The 27,391-nt window shown below is 33.5% G+C and overlaps 1 protein-coding gene across 1 annotated transcript in view; it reads left to right on the plus strand.

Annotated features, from left to right (window-relative positions):
* Nucleotides 1-27,391, plus strand: part of SATB2 (SATB homeobox 2) — a 214,180-nt gene that overhangs the window by 121,824 nt on the left and 64,965 nt on the right. Inside the window, exons 8-9 of the mRNA XM_074215380.1 lie at nucleotides 21,214-21,426; nucleotides 26,987-27,142. Of these exons, the coding sequence (XP_074071481.1) occupies nucleotides 21,214-21,426; nucleotides 26,987-27,142 (369 nt within the window). The remainder of the gene's footprint in view (nucleotides 1-21,213; nucleotides 21,427-26,986; nucleotides 27,143-27,391) is intronic.

Genomic DNA, 27,391 nt, shown 5'->3' on the forward strand with positions numbered 1-27,391 from the left:
ATTTCTCTGTTTGATGTGTTCCATTTCACGGATTAGGTCCATGGACCCCTAGTAGTTTATTTGCCAACTTTGCAACATTGACACCTTTATAGTACATATATATATATGTATATATATATGTGTATATATATATTTATGTATATATATATATATATATATATATACACACACACTCTTGTTCATACTATCTAAATGTTCTTTTACTACAACTATTCCTTCTTGTCCTTATATACAATTTTTATTTATCTTATGACTATGTGAGGGCTTAATTTTACTTTAGAATGATTTTGGTATATACATTAACCCATAATTAAGTTTAGCTTCATAAAATATGTACAACAAAGATTGCTTAATAGATAAACTACTCTATAATTTATTTGAAAATCCAATGACCTACATATTCAGATGCTCAGAAATTCCCTCTTACTAGCATTGTTTCTCCCTTAAGACCTCCCATCTGAACAAATTTGTTAAATGAAGTAGAGAAAGCTTTGATCCAAACTATGCTAAATCCATTGGAAAAAAATGCCTTGTCACACATGAGTCAGAGAAATACAATGTCATAAATGAGAAATTTGAAGTATATATTACTCAGGTGATTCTAATATACTAGTACTAGTATAGAATGCCTTGTCTTTATCAGTAAAAGCAATTATATTATTTTTGTTTTTACTTGGTGAGATGGTTGCACATCCCTGAATTTTATAGAAGATGAGATTGTTGCTTTATCCTTTCTCTTCGTTTTCACCTTGCCCCCCCCCAAAAAACTTTAGCTTATCACAAGCTTAATTTTCATTTTTTTGGATACTGAATAACTTCACTGGGCCAATTTCTTAATGCTATGAATTCAGTAGAATTTACTGTAATAAATAATTTACTATTATTCTGAAACAGAGTCAGTAATTTGGAATCTCTTTTTCTTCAGTAACTGAAAATAATCACTGATTTGGCACTAATTGTAACCTTTGTTGACCTATTAGGGAAAACTTGCATCCTAGGTGTACTCTGATATGTGTGTTAAAAGAAGTCCTTCTGTATGCAGTTCCTTTTCCTGACCTGTCCTCATTTGATTATTTTTTTATTGGAAACATATTAAAGCCACTGTTTTCTCAGCAAAACTACATATTAAGACAAACTTAGTTGCCAGTATCACAAGTATAATTCATGAAATCATACAACAATTTAGAATGTTATCATTGAGTTGGAAAATTGGATATCATAGAGGCTGGCAGTTATGTTAAAAAGCAAGGAACTCAAATTTCTCATGTAAGGTGGCACTAGTTAGACTTTCATAGTTTGATTACCATTTGTTTATATCATATACATGTCCCAAATTACCAAAATGTAAGATTTCACCAGGTCTTCCTTGATCAACATCTCGAATTTGAAAATGATACATTAACAAGGCCCTCAGAAGAAATAATATGTGGAAATATATTGAAATTATAGGGATTTAGACAGGCTACCTGGCCAGGCTTTTTTTTTTGGATCTTTTTTGTGGTTCTTTTTTTTTAGGAAAAGTGCCCTTGAACTCTTTTATGTTACATAGTTTATTGAATGCAGTAGATTATATATAAAAAATTCTTTTATAATTTTCAGAGCCTATTTCCAAATGATATCCGCTGGTGGATATCACTGTTTCTCTGTAGTAAGTCATATTACAGAGGCTAAGAAAGTCACACAGAAACAGAGGTAGATGTATATCCCAGGGGTCTTAACTCCATGGTCCAGTGCTCTGGTTATAAAATCACAGGTGAAAACCTGTACAGAAAAGGAAGTCCATCCATTGAAAACTTGACTCTAAATATGAAATGTTGCAGATCAGGCATGAACATTTTATTGAGTTTCAAAATAAATAATATACAAGCTTTTGACTCCAAAACATTAAATTAATAAAGTGGGAAAGCATGATACTGCTTGCTTTTGAAAATAACAAGCTTTCATTTTGGACTCACTGGCTTGAATTCATAGATTAAAAGATTATTATGTTAGTGTTAATATTTTCTAGAATAACAGAGTGTAGGAACTATTGTCATCTGATAGCAACTTGGTGATCCAAGTGGAGCTTCCATGCTTTTTCCTACTGCAGTTTTCTCATTTGGATATTGTTTCATACTATCTAAATGTGCTTTCACTAAAAGTATGACTTTTACTAATTAACCCCCTTTTTGGCATTATCTCAATTGAGAAATAGGTGTTAACTGGACTTTTGAGACTAAAAGAATAATTATTGAATTTCCACTAGGTGAAAGACACAGGAGAGGGGAGATGAAATTTCAGTATGATTTTATAAATTGTATTTGTGATACTGGCATTAAGTTCCTCTTAATATGTGGTTTTGATGACATAGACATATTCTCTGCTGCCCTCATAGAGCTTACTACTTAGTAGAGAAATAACATATATATATACATACATACAAACAAAGGTTACTAGTAAAACGCATATAAAACTAAGGAATGCAGAAGAGGGAGAGAAAGCATTCAAACTGAGGGGATCAAGGAAATCTTCATGAAGAAGATAGAACTGGAGCTGGAATTTGAAGAGTAAAAATTTCAACAGAATGCAGTATAGGAATAAATGTATATTTATGAAGTCAAGACTAGAAGCACAAAGGTAGGAGGTGTGTTCAGACACTGGTAGGTAATAAAATTTAACTAGTTTGTGATGTGTGTGTGTGTGTGTGTGTGTGTGTGTGTGTATGTATGTATGTATGTATGTTTAGGAGAGTAGAGTAAAATACATTTGGAAAAGTGATTGAAGGCGGATTGTAGAATGACTTACCTGGCAGACTAAGGCATTGGGATTTTATTTAATTAAGCAATAGGGAGTCACTGAAGTTTTTTTTAATTTGAGTGGGGGAGGGAATGATTTGATTTCTGCGTTAAGGAAAATTAATCTCATAGCTGGTTTGGGGCATGAAGAGAGTAGAGTGACTTATCAAGATGCTATCATGGTAGTCAAAAGATAAAAAGTATCTAAACAGTAGCAGTGGTAGCAGTGAGAAAGAAAAGTAGGATTTAGAATGTTAAAGACATTGGAAAAATGGAATTTAGAGAAAATACAGAATTTATAGTGTTTTATCTTATGCAGTGATTTTTGTAATATCAAAATTTTTAATGTTTATTGATTATTAAATTTATAATGAACATATAAAATAACATGTATATGTATATATATGAACAAGTAACCTAGGTTAGGAAATTTCTTCACTTATTTTATTTCCCAAGTATTTTTATATTTTTATGTAAATAAAAGCTGTATTTTAAAATTTTTTAAATGGTTGGGAGGAAATACAAGCATATTATCACCTTATATCCCCAATATAATATAGACCTATTTCTAGAGATTGCCTTTAAAAATGTGGTTGAAAAAATTATAATCCTTCCCTACCCTACTTAGAATTGGGAAAACTAGTCAATTAGTACAACAATAAACCTGTTCATATATTTAACATATAAAATACAATAAATAAGGGTCAAAATGACAAGTTTTGGATCAGGATGATGAGAATGCTGTTAATGGAAATATAAATTCATAATAATTATGCATATTTGAGTAGAATTCTATGTAAACATATTGTGTTTGAGGTGTTGAAAGGACTTTTGAGTGGAAATTCCAGTTAGTTGATAATGTACTCTGACACTAAAGAGAGATGATGGGAGTAGACATAAAGATTTGTAGGCCAGAAACTCATTGGATTTAGATTTGAAGGGGAACTTGGAGGTCATTTAGTCTAAGCTGTTAATATTATCTTTAAGAACTTAAAGCTTAAAGAATAATAGTAATAAAATTTTTATTTTAATATCAAGGAGATACATCTAAAGTGAACATTCCCAGCAATTTCAGCAAACTATGTCTCTTCTGAGTCCTCCAAGGATAGAAGATTGTTGCATTTCCATATGCATTAGCATTTATGAAATAGAGAGGTGTCAAGTAACAACATTTGCTAAAATAAGATACAAAGATATGAAATAAGACATTATATTAGTTCTTTGTAGTTTAAAATCTTAGCATCTTCTGTTGTTTCAACAAGATCATAATTGTACATTTATCATCTTACTGAGAGTGAAACAAAAATATCCTCAACACTTGACCAAATGTTGACCAGTGACTCTTCAGGAGAGTCATTTGCATTAGCTGGAGCTAAAAAAGCTCTAAGTCTCATATATATTCATACATTCAGTTGATCCTTATCTTCTACAGCCATCACCAGAACACATTGAGTGAGACTGTGTTTCCCTTCCCTTCTCTCTCATACTGTAGCTACTCATTTGATAAGAAAACAAATTGCAAAGACATAGTGAAGAAATGGGAGCATCTATTGTATAACTTCTTTTTGGAAATTTGGCAGTGAAATAAATACAGAAATAGGAGTACATAAATTAAGGGATTTGCAGAGGAGAATAGTACAGTATAGAGGAAATTCTGAGTTTGTTTGAAGGCAAAGGAAAGGAGCCAGTGAAGAGGAAGGAATTATAGATACATTTTTATTTCATAATCTGATAATCTTAAGCAATAAAAATATCCAAATACTTTTTAAGTCGGGAATTAGATATATCAGTAGCAGTACAGAAAGAAAATAATAAAAATAACTAGTTATTTTTATTTAGGATCTTTCAGGATCATCAGGAAGGAAAAGATATTGTACTTTGTTCTAGGAACTTATGACCCATATGAACTCTTCTTTTAGAATGAGGGGGTCAATTGACTTTCATCTTCACATTCAGATTTCATAAAAATGTCAAAGATGTCCTCCATGTATTTTTACCCTGAGAAGAGTATCAGCTTATTTTTTTTTTAACAAATAAGGGATTCTTCATCATGTGATAATGATTTCTTCTGTTAATGATTTATTCAGATTTAGACCAGCATCATAGGTATGAAAGGTTTCTTGTACTAACTGACCAATTTCCCAAATTCTAGGTAGGGAAGGATTATAGTTTTGCAACCACATTGTTAAAGGCAAATCTTTAGAAATAGACCTATATTATATTGGGGATTTAAGGTAATAATATGCTTGTATTTCCTTGCAACTATTTCAAAACATCTTAAAATACAGGTTTTATTTACATTAAAATACTTATGAAATAAAATAAGTAAAGAAATTTCCTAACCTAAGCCACTCATTCAGTTGAAATTTGAGTAACATTAATGGAATGAATTTATTCATTAGAAATGCAGACAGAGAACAATATAATTGAATCTGTTTGAAGATAAGTGTAAGTTAAAATTTAGTTAGATGATGATATCATTTGCTAAAAATCTTTGTGCCTAGATTTCTATTACTACAACACAGAACAGTTTTGGTGAAAGAGGAATATCCCATTCCTTTATATCAATATTTGTAGAAGTACCTCCTTTAGAAGTATGGACACAAGGTGAACGAGGTCTAAATATCTCTTCTGAATCAATAAATCAAAGGCATTTGATGGGATGGGATCCTGAAAGGAATAAAGGATTAAATGAAACATATATATATATGTTTCATTTAATTCCTTGATCCAAACGTGATCCTGATATATATATCAGGATCACGTTTGGATCAAGGAATTATAGTCATGCTCTGTGGGACATGTGTAAAAAGGCAAACCAATTCAGATTTTTGTATTCTAGTATCAAACCAGGATATATCAGTTCCGTCAAGCTCCTGAGAAGGAATTGCTTGGGGAAGACGTGAAGATCCTCTCTTCTCCTTCTCCTATCCCCTTGAACAGAAGAGGGTCTTATGAACTTTGAAAGATTTGGAAGATTTCAGACTTACCTTTGGCATCCCAGCCTTCTACTTAGTACCTCTACCTAAAAGTTAATTGAATCTGGCTAGAAACTGATATCAACTACTATTCAGTGGGGGTGGGGTGGGTAGCAAACCTGAGAAAGTTTATGAATACTAGAACATTCTCCAGACCTTCAAAGTTTCTGCTAGTTGTAGTATTTACCCTTTGGAGACACAGCTTGCCATTGCCAATATAGTTTGAAAGATTGACCAAAGAGTGAGGACTCTACTGAGATGTTTTTGTGTTTGCTATATTGCTAATATCTAAGAATTATTGTATAGTATATTAAGTGCAAGTAGAAAGATCTAAGTTCAAAACCTGACTCAATCATTAATTATGTGTAGAACTATTGGGAAAAATAATTTATTCTCTTTAAACATCCATTTTCTTACTTATAAAGCTGGAAAATGTTTTTTGTATGTAGTATCTGTATCAAAGGTTTTTTGTGAGGATTAAATGAGATTATATATATGAGTGTATGTGTATATATATATATATATATATATAACCATATAAAATTGCAGTTTTTAACTTGTGGTTTGTGAACTTTAAAAATAATATTTTGATAACTGCTTTTCTAATTTGGTAATTCTATGCCTTTGTCTTATGCCTTTAAAAGCAACATTCTAGCAGGGATATATAGTCTTCGCCAAAACAGCTTGCTTAAGAACCCCTTATCTAGGGAGAAAGAAGAAGAGCTTTGGGATACACCCATGATAGTGAGTATAAAAAAGATGATGCTCCAGCAAAGGAGACAAGAAAGGACTGTTTGAACATATAAGATAAGAACAAAAGAACATCACAGAAATCTAGAGAGGGGAGAGTATTTGGGTATTAGATGGTTGATACATTGATAAAATCCCTCCTGTATATGCAAAGATTATTTGTTTTTTTCTGGGAAGGCATTTTCTTGCTGGGTGGGAGGGAGAGGGAGAGTTTTGATACAACTAAAACTTGTAAAAAAATTTGGGCAAGTAACCAACTTCTGTTCTACTGAGTTACTCAAAGAAACCAAGAATAATCAGGAACTTTGAACTTTTATAATGAAATAGTCATAGTGCCAGCTCCTTTATATTTCTATAAGGTTTCTGTGTGTCCAGATCTGTGGAAACAAGTTGTTATGTGAGTCTAAGATAACTTGATTACTTCTTTATTTTTTCTTTTGTGGTGCAAGATGGCTAAGGTTTGTTTCCTTTGGTTTTAAGTGACTGGTATTCCTGTGCCTAAGGCACACTTGTAGTTCAAAGGCATAGACAAGCAAGAGGGAAAGAGAAAGAAGATATAAAAGGTTGACTGTTTCACTATACCTATCACTGTTAATATAGGCAGATAGAAATGATAAGCTAGCTTGAAATTTATTCTAAGTAATTGTGCATCCTCAAGTGTGACTTTTATAGAAATAATGTAGATAAATATTCAAGGATATTTTGTATCCTAAAATCTCTACATAATGTCATGATTGTTTTATATGTGTGTAAGGTGGTAAAAGTGAGTTTTCTCTAATGTACAGGAAGGAAAAATCTGTCTCTAAGAAAAATGTTTAATTTTATAAATTGTAGATTTGAGGTTTATGGGATATTTGTTCCAACAGCAGAGTTCACAATGCCCAAAATTTCAGTTTCCATTAACTTAATTGTATTCAATAGGCTGAATGACAAGATCCTGAATAATCTGTGAGTCAGAGGTTCAATACATGCTTAACCAGAGAGTGGACATCTATTCCCCAGAAACAGCGGAATTCTTCAATGTTTACATGCACCTCTTATATGACTGCTTCCTCCATCTAATGTCTTTAGTATGCCTAAGAATAGAGCCTCACATGTGTATTCATATAGACACATTTGAGATATGTAGTTTTTAAATTCCATCATGAATATATTTATACAAGAACATATTTGTGTAAATCATGAATGTACATATATATGCACACTCTCATTTATACATAGAGAGGGCATTGCTTTTAGGTACTCCCTCTCCTACATAAAAAGAGCCATATGCATCATCTGTCTTTTCTAATAAAGAAATATTGAAATAAAAGAGAGACCTTATTAAACTAATGCAATAACAACATTTTCTTTGAGGATTTAACACTTCATTTTTAATAATAAAAATCAAATTGTCATTGTTGTGCCCTGTATACATTTTATTCAAATCAGACTAAACACTCTGGCTTTGTGGCTAAGCAAGGCTCTCCAGAGAGAGAAGTATTTTTAGCATTAGACAAATGAGCTTTAGGAGTCAGATTTGTAGCAGAGTTGTAGGCTGTGAATATGCTTCCAAGGTGAAACCTTTATTATTTTTTTTTCATTTTGGATCACAAGAGGAAAAATGACTAACAGTAGTATTTAGAGTCTGAAGAGAATGAAGACCATGAGGGAAAATATTGTCTACAGTAAGGGAAGTCAGGTTACTTATTTAGCTGTTAGAATGTCAAAGTGTTCTCCTGCTGTACAATTTTTCATTGTCTCAGCTAACCCTGGATTAACCTCTAAAATCTAAGAGATTCAGTTCAGTTTTTGTGCCTGGCCCAGGCCTTTGGTATGAGCAGGCTTTCTCATGAGAATTCTAGTACTCCTGGCTCTGATCCCAGATGGACCTAGGAATTTCAAAAGTGTGTGAAAATGAAGACTAATGAAAATACATTAGCCACTGGTTAGATGCACTCAGGGAACATACTCTTATCTTTTTAAAGTAACTCATTGTCTAAGGATGCTTTGTTGAGGAGATTGAATATGAATTCTTCAAGAGGTATTTAGTCTTCCATTGGAATGAAAAATTATCACAGTCAAAGCAAAGTATTGATTATAGTAGCTCCAGAAAAGTAAAATTTATATGTAATTCTTTATCAAAACTAACTAAATTAAAAGAATTTAAATGGTTCCTTTGTTGTACCTGATCTGTTTTACTCTATTCATTTGTGGGGGATGAGTTAAGATGCTAGCCTCTACTGTGTTCATGCTTTTGACAGTGATTATCTTTCAAATAAATGTTACCCAAAAGTAAACTGAATTTTTACCTATTAGCTATACTTCAACCTTTAGCTGTTAGTTCTTCCATGGCCCCTTAAAAACAACAACAGTTTAAAAACATTGCTTTTTTGTCTGTTGCACATGTTGTATCTCTTCCTCCTCTACATTTTACATGTAGAATGTAAAATACTTAAGGTAAGAGACAGTTTGGTTTTTCTTTGTATTTCTAGCACTTACTATAGTGCTTGTCACAAAGCAGGGACTTCAGAACATTAATTATTTAATTTTCAAACTTCTTTGAAAATGTTTTCTATTAATAATAATAATAATACTCTTTTTTTGCAAGGCAGTAGGGTTAAGTAGCTTGCCCAAGCCCACACAGCTATGTAATTATTAAGTGTCTGAGGCTGGATTTGAACTCATGTACTCCTGACTCCAGGGCCTGTGCTCTATCCACTGTGCCACCTAGCCACCACAATGAAAAATATTCTTAAGAAAATACTAAGTACTTAAAGGAGTGAAATTAAAATTAAGTTTTCAATGAAAGCTTTGTCTGGACTTTTACTTACTGGACTTTTAAAATCAGAATTCATAACCCTTACAAACACCCCTGATCTTCTTATTCCTTTTGAAAGGGTATAGAGAGCAGTGGACTTGGTTTATTTCATAAATTTAGTGGAAAGTTCATTTTCAATAAAAACAACAGGTTTAAATGCAGTGAAGTAGAATAAAATGATTTAGAATCTAAGGATCTGAATATGAGTGCCAATTTCAGTGACTTTCTGAGATCTTGGACAAGTCAACTTCATTTATCTGGGCCTTAATTTCCTCATACTTGAAATTGAATTTATCTATGGGATAAAACTAGATGGTCTCAGCAGTCCCTCCCAGCCAAGGACTAGAATGTTATTAAATTGGATCCATTCTTCTTCTTCTTTTTGTTTTTTGCAAGGCAATGGGGTTAAATGACTTGCTCAAGGTCACAAAGCTAGGCAATTATTAAGTGTCTGAGGTCAGATTTGAACTCAGGTCTTTCTGAACTCCAGGGCCAGTGTTAAAGTAACTCATTGTCTAAGGATGCTTTGTTGAGGAGATTGAGTATGAATTCTTTAAGAGGTATTTAGTCTTCCATTGGAATGAAAAATTATCACAGTCAAAGCAAAGTATTGAACACTGCACCACTCAGCTGTCCCGGACCCATTCTTTAAAAATGAGATATTGCAGGAATATAGAACAAAGGATTCTCAGCTGGAATTATAAGTTTTCATTTCTTTAACTCAGCATTTCCACTGTGTGACCTTTATCGGGGATGCTAACATCCCCACAGGGAAAACTGATGGGAGAGGATTCCTGTAGCAGGTTAAACTTTTGTGAGTTTATTGACTATGGTAGTTTGAGGAAATGACAGAATTACTGCTTTTATGACAGAGTAGTAATGTGGAGGGCATCTTGTGCCATTATAGATGGTGTCTGAAAGCCAAAATATCTTTGCTTCCTCCACAGAGTCTTTTTTTTTTTTAGAGTTAGAAATTTAGTTTGGGTGAATTATGGGATTTCATATCATGGAAGTTTATTGCCTAATTAAGACTATAATAGATGCGGCATGATTTGTCATAAGTAGAGAATCTGAGAAGTAGAAATTAAAAGTTTGAAGTCAGTAAGATAAGGTTAAAATCGTGATCCTCAGAAATTTTAAAATGACCTTGTTTTAAGAACAATTATAGTCTTGAGTCTATAATTTTGTTTGTTTGGATATTGCTTAATGAAATTATTGTCAAAGGAAGTAGCCATCTCCCCCAATATGTATCTGTGGTAATGTATTAATATAAAGCAATATGTACTTGTGAGAAAAGATGAATATTTTAGTTTAACTGCAAATATAAACAAATATGCTATTATGCCATACACACAGAGGGAACTTTCTGAACAGGACAGTCATTAAGAATTTTATTTTTTTATTCAGCAAATTATTCAATGTTTTAATTACTGAAAAAGTGATTAAAATATGATGAAAAAGAACTTGTTTGCCGATAAAACTTGAAGTGTGCAAGAATTTTTAAACAGCTACAATAATAGGACTCCCCCCCCAGCCTGCCCCACCCCAATCATCTCAACCAGCTGTACATAAAAATTAAAGTTTGATTTTATATGAGTTAATACATAATGTTTAAATTACCAAATTTTTCTCTACATGGTAAATGAATATTAGTTGGAATGAAGTGATTTTATCAAAGGAATGCTACAGCAATTGTATATATTACAACAAATGTGTGAACATTTCAGGTTCTCTTTACTACCTTTCATCTCACCTGCCACAACCAGAAACATAATTTACAGAAATGAAAACAATCTCCAGCTAGTTTGAGCTTCTCTCTAAATAGAATCACTTAGGTTTGACTGGACCAGTTTTCCCAGCACACACCTGGTGTATATCACTTTAAAAAATAAATTATGCCTCATTAAATTACAATTAAATGGAATCATGATCATTTGTTTTTCTGGAAGGAAGATGTTTTGCATATTGAAAGCCTAATTTGTTGCAGGTGACAAAAAGGCTGAACAGATTATCTAATACCACTTCATTTTTTTGGGGGGGTGGTTATGCTTGCTTGTTAGTTTGTCTAAAGATCAATCCTTTAAAATTATAGACACATAAAATATCTTATGTTTAAGTTTTAAAACATTGTGTCAGTTAAAACAATCATTTTTACTTTCTGTTGATTTAGCTATGATGCTTTATTTTCTTTGGACATTTAGGGAAAAGGGTGTTTTTCTGATTCCACATTATTATCATATGCTCAAGAGGCACTTAACTCCTTAAATTGGAATAAAATAGAATATTTAAAGATATTCTTTCATGATTATTTAATAAACAAAATTGAGAAAAGCTCTATCTATGGTGTTTTGTGTTGATAAGCAAAATAGGTGTTGTAGAATTGGACTTTAGGTCCTGATATGCATAGTTTAGGCAAGTCTAATCTGAAAAACACCATGTAATCTCAGGTGATAGTTTTTAATCATGAGGGGAGTAGGTGGAAAATTCTTAAAAAGTGTCTCAAATATGCTTCTTTGAAGCCTAGAATTTTCAAGTTGCAAGAGACTTGAAGGATCTAAGCCAATCAACTCATTTCCAGATGAAAAAATTGAATATATTAATTAATTTGTCCCATTTCATAAAGTCATGTCCTATCCAAGGTAATTTACACTTTTGCATAGTACATGTAGTAGCAGCTAACATTTCCATCCCATTTTAGGTCAATGATCTTAAAGTTATTATAAAATGTTTCTATAAAATAATCCTGGGAGGTAGATACTACAAACAATGTCCCCAGTTGGCAAATAAAAACAGTAACATTTTAAGAATAATAATTACCTTTCTATGAAGTGTCAGGGTTAGGGTTTTAAAACCATTTCTATGATTTGGAATCATAAGAACTTTAGAAATTTTTCTGACTCTACTATTCCACACCATGACTTCTGAGACTTGTCAGTGTGAATTCTGGGAGCAGAGAACCCAAAATAGCAATTTAAAAAACCTTTAAAATTCCTTATAAGAGTTCTATCAATAAAGAGTTAAAAGATGGCATTGGTGGAGACAAGGAGGAAGGGATTTTGAGATTAAGTGTTCTTTGAAGGTTTATTGAGACTTGAATAAGCATTTATGTGTCACAGTGAATAGAGTATTTACCAGTAGAGTAAGGAGGACCAGAATTTGAATCCTGCTTCAAACACTTGACACTTACCTGAGCAAGTCACTTAACCCTGATTACCTTGCATCTATGGTCATTTCCAGTCAATCTGATTTGTATCTGGCCACTGGACCCAGATGACTGGAGGAGAAAGTGAAGCTGGTGACTTAGCACAGCACCTCTCACTCAAATCCAATTCATGTGCTTGTTATGGTATCACCTCCCTGATACCATGATCTTCAAAAATGGACAAACATCAGGAATTCATGACTCATCTAGTCTCATCATGGGCATTAAACAAGCTGTTCACATGGAAAAAATGGTAAAGATATTTAAAAAGAGGTATCAGCACATACTATAACCACTTCTGAAGACTATTTAATAAATATAAATAATTTAACAAATATAGAAATTTAGCAAAAATAACAAATATAAATAATAAGATGGAAACCAAAAAGAGTGTAGAAAATTGCTTCAGCCAATAAACAAGTGATTTAGCAACCAAATATAATACTGTCTTGAAGTATAAATTCATTTATAAGAGAGTTGTTATGAGACTCAAATAAGATAACATACATAAATCACTTTACAAATCTTAAAGTACTATTTTAATTATTAATATTATTGTTTCAATTTTCATATTTTAGAGCAGAAGTGGGGAACCTTCAGTCTAAAGGTCATATTGGTCTGATGATGCCAAGGCAATCACAGGCATAGCTTGAAATTCTATAAATCTCTAGCCTTTTTAGGGGTGAATTAAATAAATGTTTGTTTGACCCAAATATAGCCTGCAAATAATGTTATAAATATTCAAATGGCCATTGGGAGAAAAAAGGTTTCCTCCCCTTTTATAGAAATGGCAATGAGGGGTGGCTAGGTGGCGCAGTGGATAGAGCACTGGCCCTAGAGTCAGGAGTACCTGAGTTCAAATCCAGCCTCAGACACTTAATAATTACCTAGCTGTATGGCCTTGGGCAAGCCACTTAACCACATTGCCTTGCAAAAGGAAGGAAGGAAGGAAGACCCAACTAAACAAAATTGTCTCACAAATATTTGAAAGTGACACTTGGAGGACAACAGACAAAATGGAAAAATCTGCTATTAACTTTAAAGCAAATTTCTATATCATATTTGAACTCTAATAATACAGTCTCTGATATACTACATAAGGAAATAGAAATAAAGAAAACAAAGATATGAAGAGCTGCTGGACTAGATAAGCTTGAATGAATGAATGAAAAACCTTTATTAAGTACTTTTTTTAAAAAAAATAAAGCACTATGCTAAGCTATAGGGAGACAAAGAGAAAAACACGAAATTTCTTGCTCTCAAGGAACTCACATTGTAATAGGAGACAATTCCTGGATTTCAGCTTCAAGTAAACTGCACAACCAGGTGTTACAGTGGATAGAGTGCTGGGCGTGAAGTCAGAAAGATATCTTCCTGAGTTCAAATCTGGCCTCAGACTGACTAGCTGTATGACTTGGGTAAGTCACATAACCCTGTTTGCCTTAGTTCCCTCCTCTATAAAATGAAGTGGAGAAGGATATAATAAACCACTCCAGTGGCTTTGCCAAGAAAACCCCAAATGGGGTCAAGAAAAGTTGGAAATGACTGAAAAATGACTGAACAACTTTCATAAGTAAGATGAGAAGAACGAAATGAATGCTAACTATTAAAAATTGATTTATAAAGCAAAACATCTCCAACAAAGTGGTTCTCATTAAAGTGTCAAAATAATATTACTCCTGAAATAACTTTACTTGACCCTCTGATTATTGGTATCAAATGAGACACAAAATAGGAAATCAATGATATAAATCGAGCTTTACTAATGTCATAGAGAATGTCTAGTCCAAAGCGTCTGCATAAATCGTAACATTCTCCAGATGTTTCTGTTGGCACATGACATTGTGTTGATTGCATTAATCTTCAAAACACTGCAGAAACTATTTTATTAGATCTTTAATCATTAAAAAGAGTTTGGCCTAAGGATGTAGGTAGAAAAAACAAAATAACTACACTTTGATGAATTGGATGAGCAATGCCTATTGTTAAAACCTTGATATGTGGCTAATAACCCATAATTAATTTTCTCCAAAACTGTTTATGGATACTGAAATGGATCCTGAATTGAAAGGGAGGAGAGTGGGTTAAATAGCCTTGGGGAAATTGCTCATTTACTTTCTATTAATAACTTTTGGGCATCTTCCTATAACAGAGGTTTAATTTTTGAAATAATAATTTATTTTATGACTCTGGATGGTGGCATGAAATAGAATACAGTGGTAACCAGAAAAATACAAAGATACTGCCCAAAGGGCATTGATGAGGTAAGTGGTAGGTTTGAGTTAGCTGAAGCACTTTACCAAAAACAAAAAATATTGTTCAAGAATATCAGCAGAGTAGAAAAGGAGGTGGCCTGGCTCCCCTGTGTCAAGAGTAAGGGATACCTGTAGAACAGTCTGTATGGTCCTTTGGTTTCTACCCAGGGCCAAGAGATCCAAAGGAAATCTCCCACCATAGTAATGTATTTACTTGAGGACATGAACAAAATTTGTTTAGGATTAGAGAATATGAATGACTTGCAATCCATGTTATTTGAGTGGATGTTTTGTTGAAGTCACAAATCTATCAAATATCAAAGTTGAAGGAGAAACAGGCAGGCTGAAAATTCTGCCTAGTCAACACAGGGTCAGTAGACTTAAGACTAGGGCTTGAAGCTAAATAGTCATAATGTAAATAATTGAGATGGAAAGGGGTTCTTATGCAAAAATGACTGAGATAGTAATTTCACATAAAAGTAATTCCTTAGTATCACAGGAAATTTAATGTTTGGGCTAATATTTTGGTTTTTGAAAAATATGTTGTAATTATGTAAAAAATTCACTTAATATGTTAAAAATCAGAGAAATTAATAAAGAATAAGGCAATTTCATTTGCTTTTGATAAATTTAGTGAATGGTTTCAGTGATGCGTGTATATAGCACATTGTTTAAAATATTCATTTTTAAAAATATTTATTTTTTAAGAAATTATCTCACTTCTATTGACTTTTTCCATCCTGCCACCAGTAAACCATAAAAAAGCAGAAAATCCTTTTAACAAATATTCATAGTCCATTACCTCTCTAGTAGGAGGCTTGTTGCACCTTCAATCCTCTGGATTTGTGGTTTATCATTGTACCAGTCGGAGATCTAAGGTCTTAAAATTGTTTTTCTTTGTAATGTCATATAAATTGTTCTCCTAATTTTGCTTTCTTAAATTTTTATCAATCCATTAGTGGTCTTCATAGTTTCTTCTCAAACTGTCTATTTTGGCATGACTCATTGTACTATTCCATTTGTTCTACAATAATTCATTTAGCCATTCCCCAGTAGATGGGGACCCCCTTCTTTTCCATTTATTTTCCTTTTGTCTACTAAGAAAATAACTATTATGCATGCACATATGGGTTCTTTTTCTATTTGAAACATTCTTTCTAGTTTAAAAGTAAACTAAAGCTCTGATTTGACACCTATGCTTGATAAATAAATATCAACTCCAAGCTAGCACAATGACTTGTACATAGTAACTGTTTAATATATACTTGTTAATTGATTTTTTTACTTCTTGAATAATTTAATTTTTGTTTAATGTTCTCCACATTCTTATTTTTTTCATTCTGTACTATTGCTAGAAATATTATAAGCAATAATAACATCCTAGGATTGATCCATGAAGATTTTTTTAAATGTTCATTGTTATGTCCATCTCTTCAACACCTTATGTGCCCTGGCACATGCTCATATCCAAAGAAGTCCCACAGAGAACTGGTGTTAGACATTCTGTTGCCCTGTGCAAATGTCGTCTCCCATACAATAAACATGTTTCCTAAGCTTACATAGCCTTGGCTAATCTGAGGAAGGAGCTGTAATCATCTGTCCCTTGAGAAGGCTATGCTAGTTGCCTGATATGAGGAAAATACATAATGACCACTTTACTCAATAATTGCAATATGTTTTATTATCATTGATACAAAAATTTAATAAGCCATATCCTAGCTGATTTATGAATTTTCTTAATTTACAATCTCTACTGTATTTGCATGCTTTTTTTCCCTGAGTTCTCCACTACATCTCAAAGCAAAAATGCTTTACTGTATTGAGGTATTAAATGACATTTTCTTTATCTCAAGCAATATAATCAGACTGTCAGAAATGATGCCTTCTTCTTGGTTGATTGATAATCAGAGCTCTAGATGCTATGGTGACATATATTTCTATTTCATAAGTGTCTAATTTGGGGATTAGGTAAAACTTTTAATTACATATAGATTTATTTTCCTTATTAATTAAGTTTAGTGATTTATTATTATTTGTTGTATGGTATCTGTATTTTTTTTGTTTTGTGTTTCACTTGACACCTATGGTTTGGGAAACTCACAATGTGATAATCCCCTCTGCTGTTGCATGCTGGCAACTCATTTAGTATTAGAGAATTTCCTGGGGCACTGAGACATTAAATGATCTATCCATGGTCACATAACTACTATGTGTAAGAAATTAGATAAGATTTTTTGATCCCAGTGTCACCCTTTGAATATTATATTATGTATTTTTTCATGATATTTGTTATACATTTCCTTCTTTAGTTCATTTTACTGATGAAGAAACTAAAGGAAATGGAGTTAAGTGACTAGCCCAGGGTCACACAGCTAGTCAGTATCTGAGGCTAGATTTGAACTCAGAGAGATGAATTTTCCTGACTCCAAGTCTGGCACTCTACCTAGTGTGCCACCTAGCTGCCCCCCCCCCCCAGATTTAGATAACTTTCTGAATTTAAAGAGCTGAACGAAAATAAGCAAAGAGATTCATTCACATGCAAAATAAAAATTTTTCTTACCATCCTTTATCCACAGATTATTAAAAATAAGCCTTATAATTATTACCATAACTGTTTATAGTTCAATTAAATATCTTTATACTTTTTATTTATATTTATTTCCTTGTTCTGATTCCATTTATGCATCACAGAAATATCTGATTAATTACCTTATGAGACTTTGAGGTACGGAGGTAGAACTGGCACCTTAGAAATCATTCAGTTCTTATCCATCCCTTACAGGTGAGGAAACTGAAGCCAATGGAAGTAAAGTGACTTGTCAAGCTCACACAGAGTAGTGTCAAAGTTTAGCTTTGGGTCCATGTCTTCAGATTCCATATTTTTCCTACTATATGATATTGCTTTCTAGTTATATTTATGATTAGACCCTCAATTAGATGAGTAAAACAGAAAATAATTTATTCCAGTAGTGCTTTAAAATATGAATGTTTCTCTGCTACTTTTGTTGATTGAGCACTAGTTGTCATAGAAGTTCTGTCTTCATTTTCATATATATATGTATATGTGTGTGTGTGTGTGTGTGTGTGTGTGTGTGTGTGTGTGAATTTGAATTTATATTTCTATGAGCTTATCCAGAAATACTTGTGACTTGAAGTTTAGGTATATTTAAAAGTCAGACAGAATGCAACTACTTGTGAACGTTATAGTATAGTTTACCATATTAGGCCCATGATTTTTAATGAATTGAAAGTAGTACCTAAGACATAGTTTTTTTCCTTTTTTTGTGTATTTTATTTTTTCTAATTATATTGTAAAATATTTTTCAATATTCACTTTTTGTAAGCTTTTATTTCACACTTTTAATTTTTTCTCCTTTCCTTCCACTTTCCTCAAGACAGTAAATAATCTTATATAGACTTTTCACATCCAATTATGTTAAACATAATTTTAAAAAAGTGATAATAGTGTGCTTTGTTCTCATTCAGATTCCATAGTTCTTTCTCTGGATGTGGATGGCATTTTCCATCACAAGTCTTTTGGATGTATCTGTGATCATATATTATTGAGAAGAGCTAAGTCTATCATAGTTGATCATCCCACAGTATTGTTATTGCTGTGTATAATGTTCTCCTGATTCTACTCACTTCACTCAGCATCAATTCATGTTTCCAGGTTTTTTTAATCATTTGCTCATCATTTCCTATAGAATACTAGTATTTCATTATATTTATATACCACAGCTTTTTCAGCCATCTCTTATTTGAACTATCCCCTCAGTTTCCAGTTCTTTGCCACCACAAAAAGAACTGCTATAAACATTTTTGTACATATGGGTCCCTTCCCCCTTTATATGATCTCTTTGGGATACAGACCTATGAGTGATATTTCTGGATCAAAGAGTATGCATGGTTTTATTGTCCTTTGGGCATCGTTCCAAATTGTTCTCTAGATTGTTTGGATCATTTCACAACTCCACCAACAGTGTATTAGGGTTCCTGTTTTCCCACAGTTCCTCCAAAATTTATGATTTTAAGCTATAGATTTGATCCTCATTTTGCCACCATAAAACAGAAAAGGATATTTATAGAAGATATCTACTTGAAGGTGCATCATAATTTTCCCTGGCTATGCTTACTAGAACCATCTTATAAGATACTTAGCCTTAAAAATCTGTCCAAAGTATGTTAATTATTGTCACTAAATATTAAAATTTTATATTCTATTATAAAGATTACTGTGAGACACAACAAAACTAAATTTTAATAACTTGAGATTTTCTAAAACACGTTAACTCAAATATTCCTTTAAGAGAATTCTTTAAAGAGTCTTTCATCTTTGATGATGTTAGAAATTTGTAGTGAGATGAACTCTGGAGGCAATATAACTTAAAGAAGAATTGACTTCTGATTTTAGAAAGAAAAAACAAGTTATGTAGTACAAGCTTTTCTGGGAACCAGGAGTGCTACTTGCTGCTTCTAAAAGTGTGAAAAGAAGTCTGGATTTCCCCAGAACCCATTCAGTTATAGGCTATTTTTACATGCATATTCACAAATGTGTGCATGTACACATGCACTTCTATAAATGTTCTTAAGCTTGTAAGTGAGACCTTTGTTGTCAGTTACATTCTCATCTAAAAGATATTCAATCACTTTTCAGTAGAACCTTTTCTCTTCAAGTAAATTTGAAAATGATTTTCTTACTAACAATCAATTATGCCAACTCTTCCCAGTCAAGTCAAAGTATTTTGCCATTCAAGTTGAAAGATAATAGTTAGCATATCATTTGTAATAAGATGGTATTTATTGTTTCCTCCCTCCCTCCCCCTCCCTTCCTTTTCCCTCCCTGTCTTCTTCCTTCTCCCTGCCTCCTTCCCTTTCCTTCCTTTCCTTCCTTTCCCTTCCTTTTTTATTTCCCTTCCCTTTCCTTCCTTCCTTCTTTCCTTCTTCCTTCTTCCTTCTGCCCTTTCATTTTTGCATTATGAAAACTCATATCAACATCCTTATAGATCCAGTTGTTTCATTTTGTGTTTTTCTATATCATATTTTACTCAAATTTAGATTATCTTATAGAATACTGTCTTTAGATTGCAGGCATGTGATAGTGTTTTTAACTTTATTACACATTTCTCACATCATATTGTTATATAATAAATTTTCTTTTCTATTTTTACCTATATATTAATCATTAGGTAGGATACTTCAATGTTAGCTTGCTTTCTTCATGATTTTGCTTATTATATTCCATGTATGTGATCTCAATAGAACTGCTGATTGGCTGTGATGCTTCCATGTGTCAATTTTGCAAGTAAATTCCCAAAAGGATTTTGGAAGTATCCTAGATTCTAGTTCTTTGAGACTCTCCCATCTTTGGGCCTCTTTTTCTTTATCCAGACTTGCTTTACACATTTTTTTCTGTGAATCTCACTATAACATTTACCTTTACTTCCATGCTTTTATAAAACATCAGTATTTCATTTAAACTTGTACCTTTGATTATTTTGCAAAGATTGTAAAATTCACAAAACAATATATATTTTATCCTTTGGGTAGCATTGGTATGTGCTAGTTAATGGAAGGCAAATTAGATTTTAGAGTCCTAGGATCTAGGTTCAAATCCCTGTTTTTCTATTTACTAGTTCTGTGGCCCTGGACAAGTCATTAAAATTTTTAAGCATGATTTTTTTTCATGAAAATGAAGAAAAATAAAATAGAATGAAGGGGTTGGTCTAGATAGCTTCTGAGGTCTACATTTTTTATTCTATTTGTTGCTTTTTGTTTCTCTGCTACTTTTTTGAGTGATACTAGTGTTTTTTTAGATTTAACTATCTTGTTTACTTATGGAAGCAATTAAAGGGTTAACATTTTTTACTTCTATAGGGTCTTACATTTTTCTTTTTGTCACAAATTTACCCTCAAGTGACATCCCTGAGAAAACAGTGGCCGGTCACACAGAAACTCAGCCAAACTTTTTTTTTAATCGATGTAAATCTCCTGTGCCGTTTAAATGTCGGAACTAAATTTACCAAACTTGGCAGATATGTAAAGCTAAGCAGGACTGCCAAGTGTTCCCAGTTTCAAGCAGAGATAGTTCTAACAGTTCCTGAAATACTTGTAGGAGGCACCTGGTGGTAATTGCAGTTTCACAATTCTTCCCAAGCGCCTACCTTGCTATCTGGCATCTCTGCACACAGATGATTATTACAGTGATGATAAAGTGTCAGAATAGAACAGTCCCAAAATAAAGCTCAGCCCCCAGAAGATAAACACATTCCCACAAAATATCCCAACTGGAGAACCCTTAGGAATCAGATAGAGGTTCCTGACATCACAGCCCAGCTGGTTATAACAAACATATTAAACACACACACACACACACACACACACACACACACACACACACACACACAAACACACACGGCTTCTTTATTTATTTATTTTTTTAATTTTGAACCAGGGGTTGTTGTCTGAGATTCTGCGTAAAGAAGAAGACCCTAGGACAGCCTCCCAATCTCTGTTGGTAAACCTGAGGGCCATGCAAAATTTCCTCAATCTGCCAGAAGTCGAGAGGGATCGTATCTATCAGGATGAGAGAGAGAGGAGCATGAACCCCAATGTGAGCATGGTATCTTCAGCTTCCAGCAGTCCAAGCTCCTCCAGAACCCCCCAGGTAAGGTCCTAGTCCCAATATTCTCTTTTTAACTTATTCTGCTACCTGTCATATATATATCTTTCTCCTAAAATGGGGATACAGTGAGTCATAGGTAATCTAATTGATTGAATTAATTAATATTTTTATTGTATAAGCACAAGTGCATAAAAACAATGACATGCAATGATATAATTCCTTTCTCTACAGGGTTCCTTTAAGATGGATTTTGTTATTCTAAATGTTCTTTTTTGACATAGCTGTAAAAGAAGAAGAAAAATAGGGAGGGATATTAGATAGTTGCAGCTCAAATATATATTGGGAATTTTACAAAGAATACAATGCTAATATTCCCTATCTACAGGAAAAATGAGTTTTGTGAGGGAGGTAACTATTTGTTATTACTTGAGATTACCTTCTTAGATTGGCCCATCTATGGGATTCTGAAGACTCATTCATCTTTTTACTCAAAATATATCTTTCTAAATACCATTCTCTCTAAGAGCCTTCCCACAAAAGTCACCTTTTAGAAGTTGTGTGTATGTTCACCAAGGTCAAGTCATTCCAAAAGTCTCAGGTGAAAGTTCAATGGAGATCTGAGCCATCTCAATTCTGGTTGCAACTTTTATCCCCTAATTTCCTATGTTTTAGTCATCACATGGCACAGTCATCTTGATATATATATATATGTGTGTATATATATATATATATATATATATATATATATATATATAGCATATAACATAGCTATATTATAGATAAACATATATATTATAGATAAGCTCTAATTGTTAAATACTTGTCATGTACACATGTCCATATCCATGATATCTTGTTCAGTTTCTATAAATCTAACTCTATTAATTTTTAATACTCTAGTTATTGACAGAATGCTCTCTGAACTAGACACAAAGACAGCTTTGTTTTTAACAATACTTAAGGTTGTTCAATAACACCTATGTCTTGGCATTTTTATATATTTTAAAATGTCTACCCTCTATAGAGATTATAGAACCTTCTATTTAGTGTTGGATTAGGGGCCAGCTAGTCTGTATTTTGCTCTTATTTCACTTATAAGGAAACTCAATTTTCAGGAGTTCATGACTTGCCCAAGGTCATACAGCAAGTAACGGACAGAAGTAGGATTTGAACACAGGTCCTCTGTCAATCAAAAAATTGCCATTTATTAAGCACATGCTATGCTAGGTAGTGCTGGTGATATAAAAGGAAGCAGAAAGCAATCTTTGTCCTCAAGAAACTTGAAAATCTAATGAGGGAGACAACACACAAATATAGATAGATGGCAGATAGTTGGATGGATGGATAGATGACAGCTAGATGGATGGATAGATGACAGATGATAGATTTGTATCTGTCTACATTTATGTATGTATGGATAAATAGAAAATATTAACAGAGGGAAGTCACTTGAATTAAGAGGGGTAGAGGAAGGTTTTCTATACAGATTTTAGTTGGGACTTAAAGCTACAAAAGTCTGTGGTGAGAACAGAGCAGGTAGAAGGAGACTGGAAAGGTAGGAGGGATCTAAGTTATGAAGGGTTTTGAATGCCTTCTAAGGACAATAGGTTGCTGCTGGAGTTTGTTGGATAGGGTATGGTGATCAGACCTGTGTTTTAGGAACATCATTTAAATGGCTGAATAGAGAATGTATCACACTCTTACCCTCTGGCTCTTGCAGTAATCTAGGCCAGCACTAGAGTGGTGGAGATGGAAGAGGAGATAAAAGGGAGGATTTGAAATAAGTTGCAAGGGTGTGATCAACAAGTCTTGCCAACAACTTGGATATGGAGAGGATATAGAGAGACCAGGAAGAATCCAGAATGACACCTAGTTTGGCAGCCTGAGGGAATGGAAAGTTGCCCTCTTCAGTAATAGAGAGGGAAGGAGGTAGGAGGGTTTGGGGGAAAGATAGTAAAGATAATGTTTCATTTTGTATATATTGAGTTTAAGGTGTTTGCTGGATATCCAGTTCAAGATCTCTGAAAGGCATTTGGAGATGTGAGATTGGAGGTCAACAGAGAAATTGGGGCAGGAAAGGAAGATTTGAGACTCATCAGTTATAGAGATGGTAATTAAATCCATGAGAGCTGATGAGATTTCCAAGTGAAGTAGGCTAGGGGGAGAAGAAAAGAGGGCCTAGAGGCTGTTGTCTGAAGGAGGATCCAGATAAAGAATAGTCAGATAAGTAGGAGGAAAACCAGGAGAATGGCATCCTGAAAACTTCCAGAGAAGAGAGTATCAAGATAGAGTGGTCAGTTCTATCAAAGGTAGCAGAGAAGTCAAGGAGAAGGAGGATTGAGAAAAGGCCATTGGATTTTGGCAACTAAGTGATCATTAATAACTTTGAAGAGAGCAACTTTGATTGAATGATAAAGTCATAAACCAGATATAAGGTGTTAAGAAAGTGAAAAGAGAGAAAAGAGGAGACCCGGATTTTAGACGGCCTTTTTAATGAATAGAAGGGCAGAAGAGATGATTGCAGGAAGGATCAAGGGAGGTTTTTTCCCAGGATAGAAATGGTCATATTGTAGGCAGTAAGAAGTGATCTAGTAGATGAGAATTATGGAAGAGGCAATCTATTAAAGATGGGATGGGATGGAATGGATTTACCAGAATAAGCAGAGGGTTTACCTTTGATAAGGAGCAAGACCACTTCATCACATGAGACAGAGATGAAGGAAGAAAGATTGCCAGAAGGTATTAGAGTGATAGATGGGCAAGAGGAGAAAAGAGAAACCTCACAACAAATGACCTCAACTTTTTTCCTATAAAATATGAGGCAAAGTTCTCAGTATGGCTAATATCAATATCCTTGCACATTGGTTAATTATAGCTTTTGGTTTCCATGTTCTAAAAATGAATCAAACAAAGGATTACCTTTCTTGATTGGAGATGTGTTGCCTGGCATTTGTTTGCATTTTTGAATTAGTTATTCATTAGGGGAGTTCTTAATTTTTATTGCATTTATTCACTATAAAATACAGACTCACCAAAATCAAATTGAGTATTCCATAAGAAAGTCCAATCATATGTTCTTCATTCAGTTATTAGTGTTTCCTATATTTTTTATTAATACTTAATAACATCACTGATTTGATTATTTTGTTTATATCTTTTAAATTAACTTTCTAACAGAAAATGTATTCTAGGAACCTTGTTGAAGATATATTATCTTTCAAGTATGAAGCTTTCTGTTATTCTAGAAGTAGGAATAGTTATTTGCTTTCTCCATTCTGTTGAAAATTCTAGTTTTAAAGTTTCTAGATAGAAGTATCCTTTGGAGACAATATAATTTCAGAACTTTCTGAGCACTTTTGAAAATAAATTTTACTATTTAAAAGTGTTGCATGAATGTAGTCAAAACACTTTCATAACATTCTTCTTTTGCTTGAAGGAAAGGTGAAAAAAATCACAGACTTTAAAATACTTACACTACTATCTATTCAGAATAGAACAAAAACTTAGCTTTCACTCTGGTGTGATGACAAATAGTCTAGACAAGACATATAATTTTTTCTCCAAAACCAACCACTTTGATCACCTAACCTTTCTCTCTCTCTCTCTCTCTCTCTCTGTTCTTCATGTATTTTCTTTTCAGGAATAGTATATAAGGGTAATCAGAGAAAGTTCTCCATGAAAATATTATTCAATTAAAAAGAAATTCCTCCCTCTCCCAAATAAATCTGAAACATTTCCTACCTTCCCTCTCTTAATTAACTCTTCAATTGGCAGCCACAAATTCCCAATGGATATCCCTTTTATTCTTTCTGCAGCTCCACTCAGCAAACATTTATGAAACACTGGTTATATGAAAGTTCATTTTGAGCCACATTGGCAGTAATGTCCTTTCTATTTCTAAAGTCATGATCCTGTGAGCTTAAGAGTAGGATTTTTCCTTATCATGAAGACTGAGTTGGAGAAATCTTTTGAGTCTGCCTTTAGGAAGTAGATAGGCTTTTTAGTCAGAAAAGGGGAAGTCAAGAGTCACTGGAGATTTTTGAGGGAGTGTATTGGATGTGGTAGATGTCATTCTTGATTAAAAGATACCACAGAGCTGAAAGGGAGATTGAGGAAAAGGAAATTAATTAGGACTAATTAAAAAAGAATATATGAGGAAGTAGATTTAGTTTATTATTAAAAAGACAGAGGAAGTGAGTTAGACCATTGGTAGTATGAATGGAGTTTGCATTTTCTAATCCATGTTACCATCCATTGCTTGGCATAAGTTTATGAAACTGTTTAACAGAGATCTCAATGAGCAAAGGAAAAGCATTGATAATATTAGAAGATTGCCATGACCAGCTTCCAAAACCCATTACAAGTGGATGTCCCAGTGCCCCCAAAATCTTTTTCACTTTATATGTTCCTCTAAATTTGTAAATAGTCTGGGACCATACATCCTTCCAGATCCAGGCACAGTCCAAACCAAAGGATAATTATTCCATAGACACAATAGTAGATAGAAAATGTTAGTTATTCCTTCTTTTCATGTGGTAGGGAAGTCATAAAGAGGGTTGGGGATTCTGTGGAGAGTGAACAGGCTTCCTCTAACAAAGTTCTACTTTGGATGATGATATGTTACCAATGCTCACTTACCCAGGACATTGATTATCATTTGTTGCTCAACATCTTAGTTACTGACAGTGGTTCTAAGAAGTTCACAGTTGAAGGTTGTGAAGCCCCCTAGCCTATTGTCCCTCCTCATCTAAGCCTTATTATGAAGGACCTTTATTGAAATGGGAAGTAAAACCTGTAGCAACCTTGTGGATAAAATCGATACAAACATTTTAGGATTGTATAAGTCCTGAGGAGCACAGACACCTTCTGTATTGTCCTTCATTTGTCTCTGAAGCTGATGGGAAATCATTCAATTAAAATGAGCATGGCAGAATACATAAAATCACAATATGAGTTTAAGAAAATGAAAACGGCACATCAAAGGCATTCTGAAGCCTGGTTTTATGAAATGAAATTTTGTTTCATTTCCACTGATTTCCTAGGTGAAATTAGGTGACTGTCTGGGTAGCATAATGATGATAATGATGAGAAACCATACATACTCAAATGACATACATATAGCTTTAATAAAGAATGAGAGAGACTCAGGGGAGTGCATTAAATTGAGTAATAATTTATTATTTAGAGACCTCTTCCCATTTACTCATTTTTTATGGGAGAATTGGTTCTTTCTTCAAGGTTTGCCATTTTTAGGAGGGAAATGAGTAACTCAATATATGTTTTATAGTTTAGTTTTCCAATTAGACTTTAATGATTGCTGATAGTTTATTGCCCAGGCTACCTGTCTTACCTGTGAACCATTCAGTAGACAATGACTGAGAGGGAGAGAACACAATGTTGACAGGGCCCTGAACGTCCTATAGGAATGCACTGCAATTATTTCCAATCACAATTAACCTGATTAGAATAATGGACAGGAAGTGTCCCTCTGTAGCTAATGCAGTTTGGCATCAGCTGACTGAAATCCTTTGATAATTTCTGCACAGATGGCTGGGCTGAAAGCAGCACTTTTTTAATTATTATTTTCATGGTCTCTTGGTAGGCCAAAACCTCGACACCGACAACAGACCTCCCCATTAAGGTGGAAGGCGCCAACGTCAACATCACAGCTGCCATTTATGACGAGATCCAACAGGAGATGAAAAGGGCCAAGGTGTCTCAAGCCCTGTTTGCCAAAGTGGCTGCCAATAAAAGTCAGGTGAGTGGTTTTTAAAAAAGCAAATGCTAGGGCTGGAATTAGACCTTTTTCCTCCTCCCACCAATAAAAATACATCTGTTCCTATAATAATAATAACAATAATAATCCCCAGGGAATCTGTCATGTTATGCCTTTTGTCTTCAGCATGGCTTACATTATGGTTTGCTTTTACTTTCAACAGAGGACAAAATAGAATCCAATTCGTAATCCAAATTTAAATATTATATCTACACATGTATGTGTATATTA

Source organism: Macrotis lagotis, chromosome 1 (assembly GCF_037893015.1).
Source record: "Macrotis lagotis isolate mMagLag1 chromosome 1, bilby.v1.9.chrom.fasta, whole genome shotgun sequence".
NCBI classification, from domain to species: Eukaryota; Metazoa; Chordata; class Mammalia; order Peramelemorphia; family Peramelidae; genus Macrotis; species Macrotis lagotis.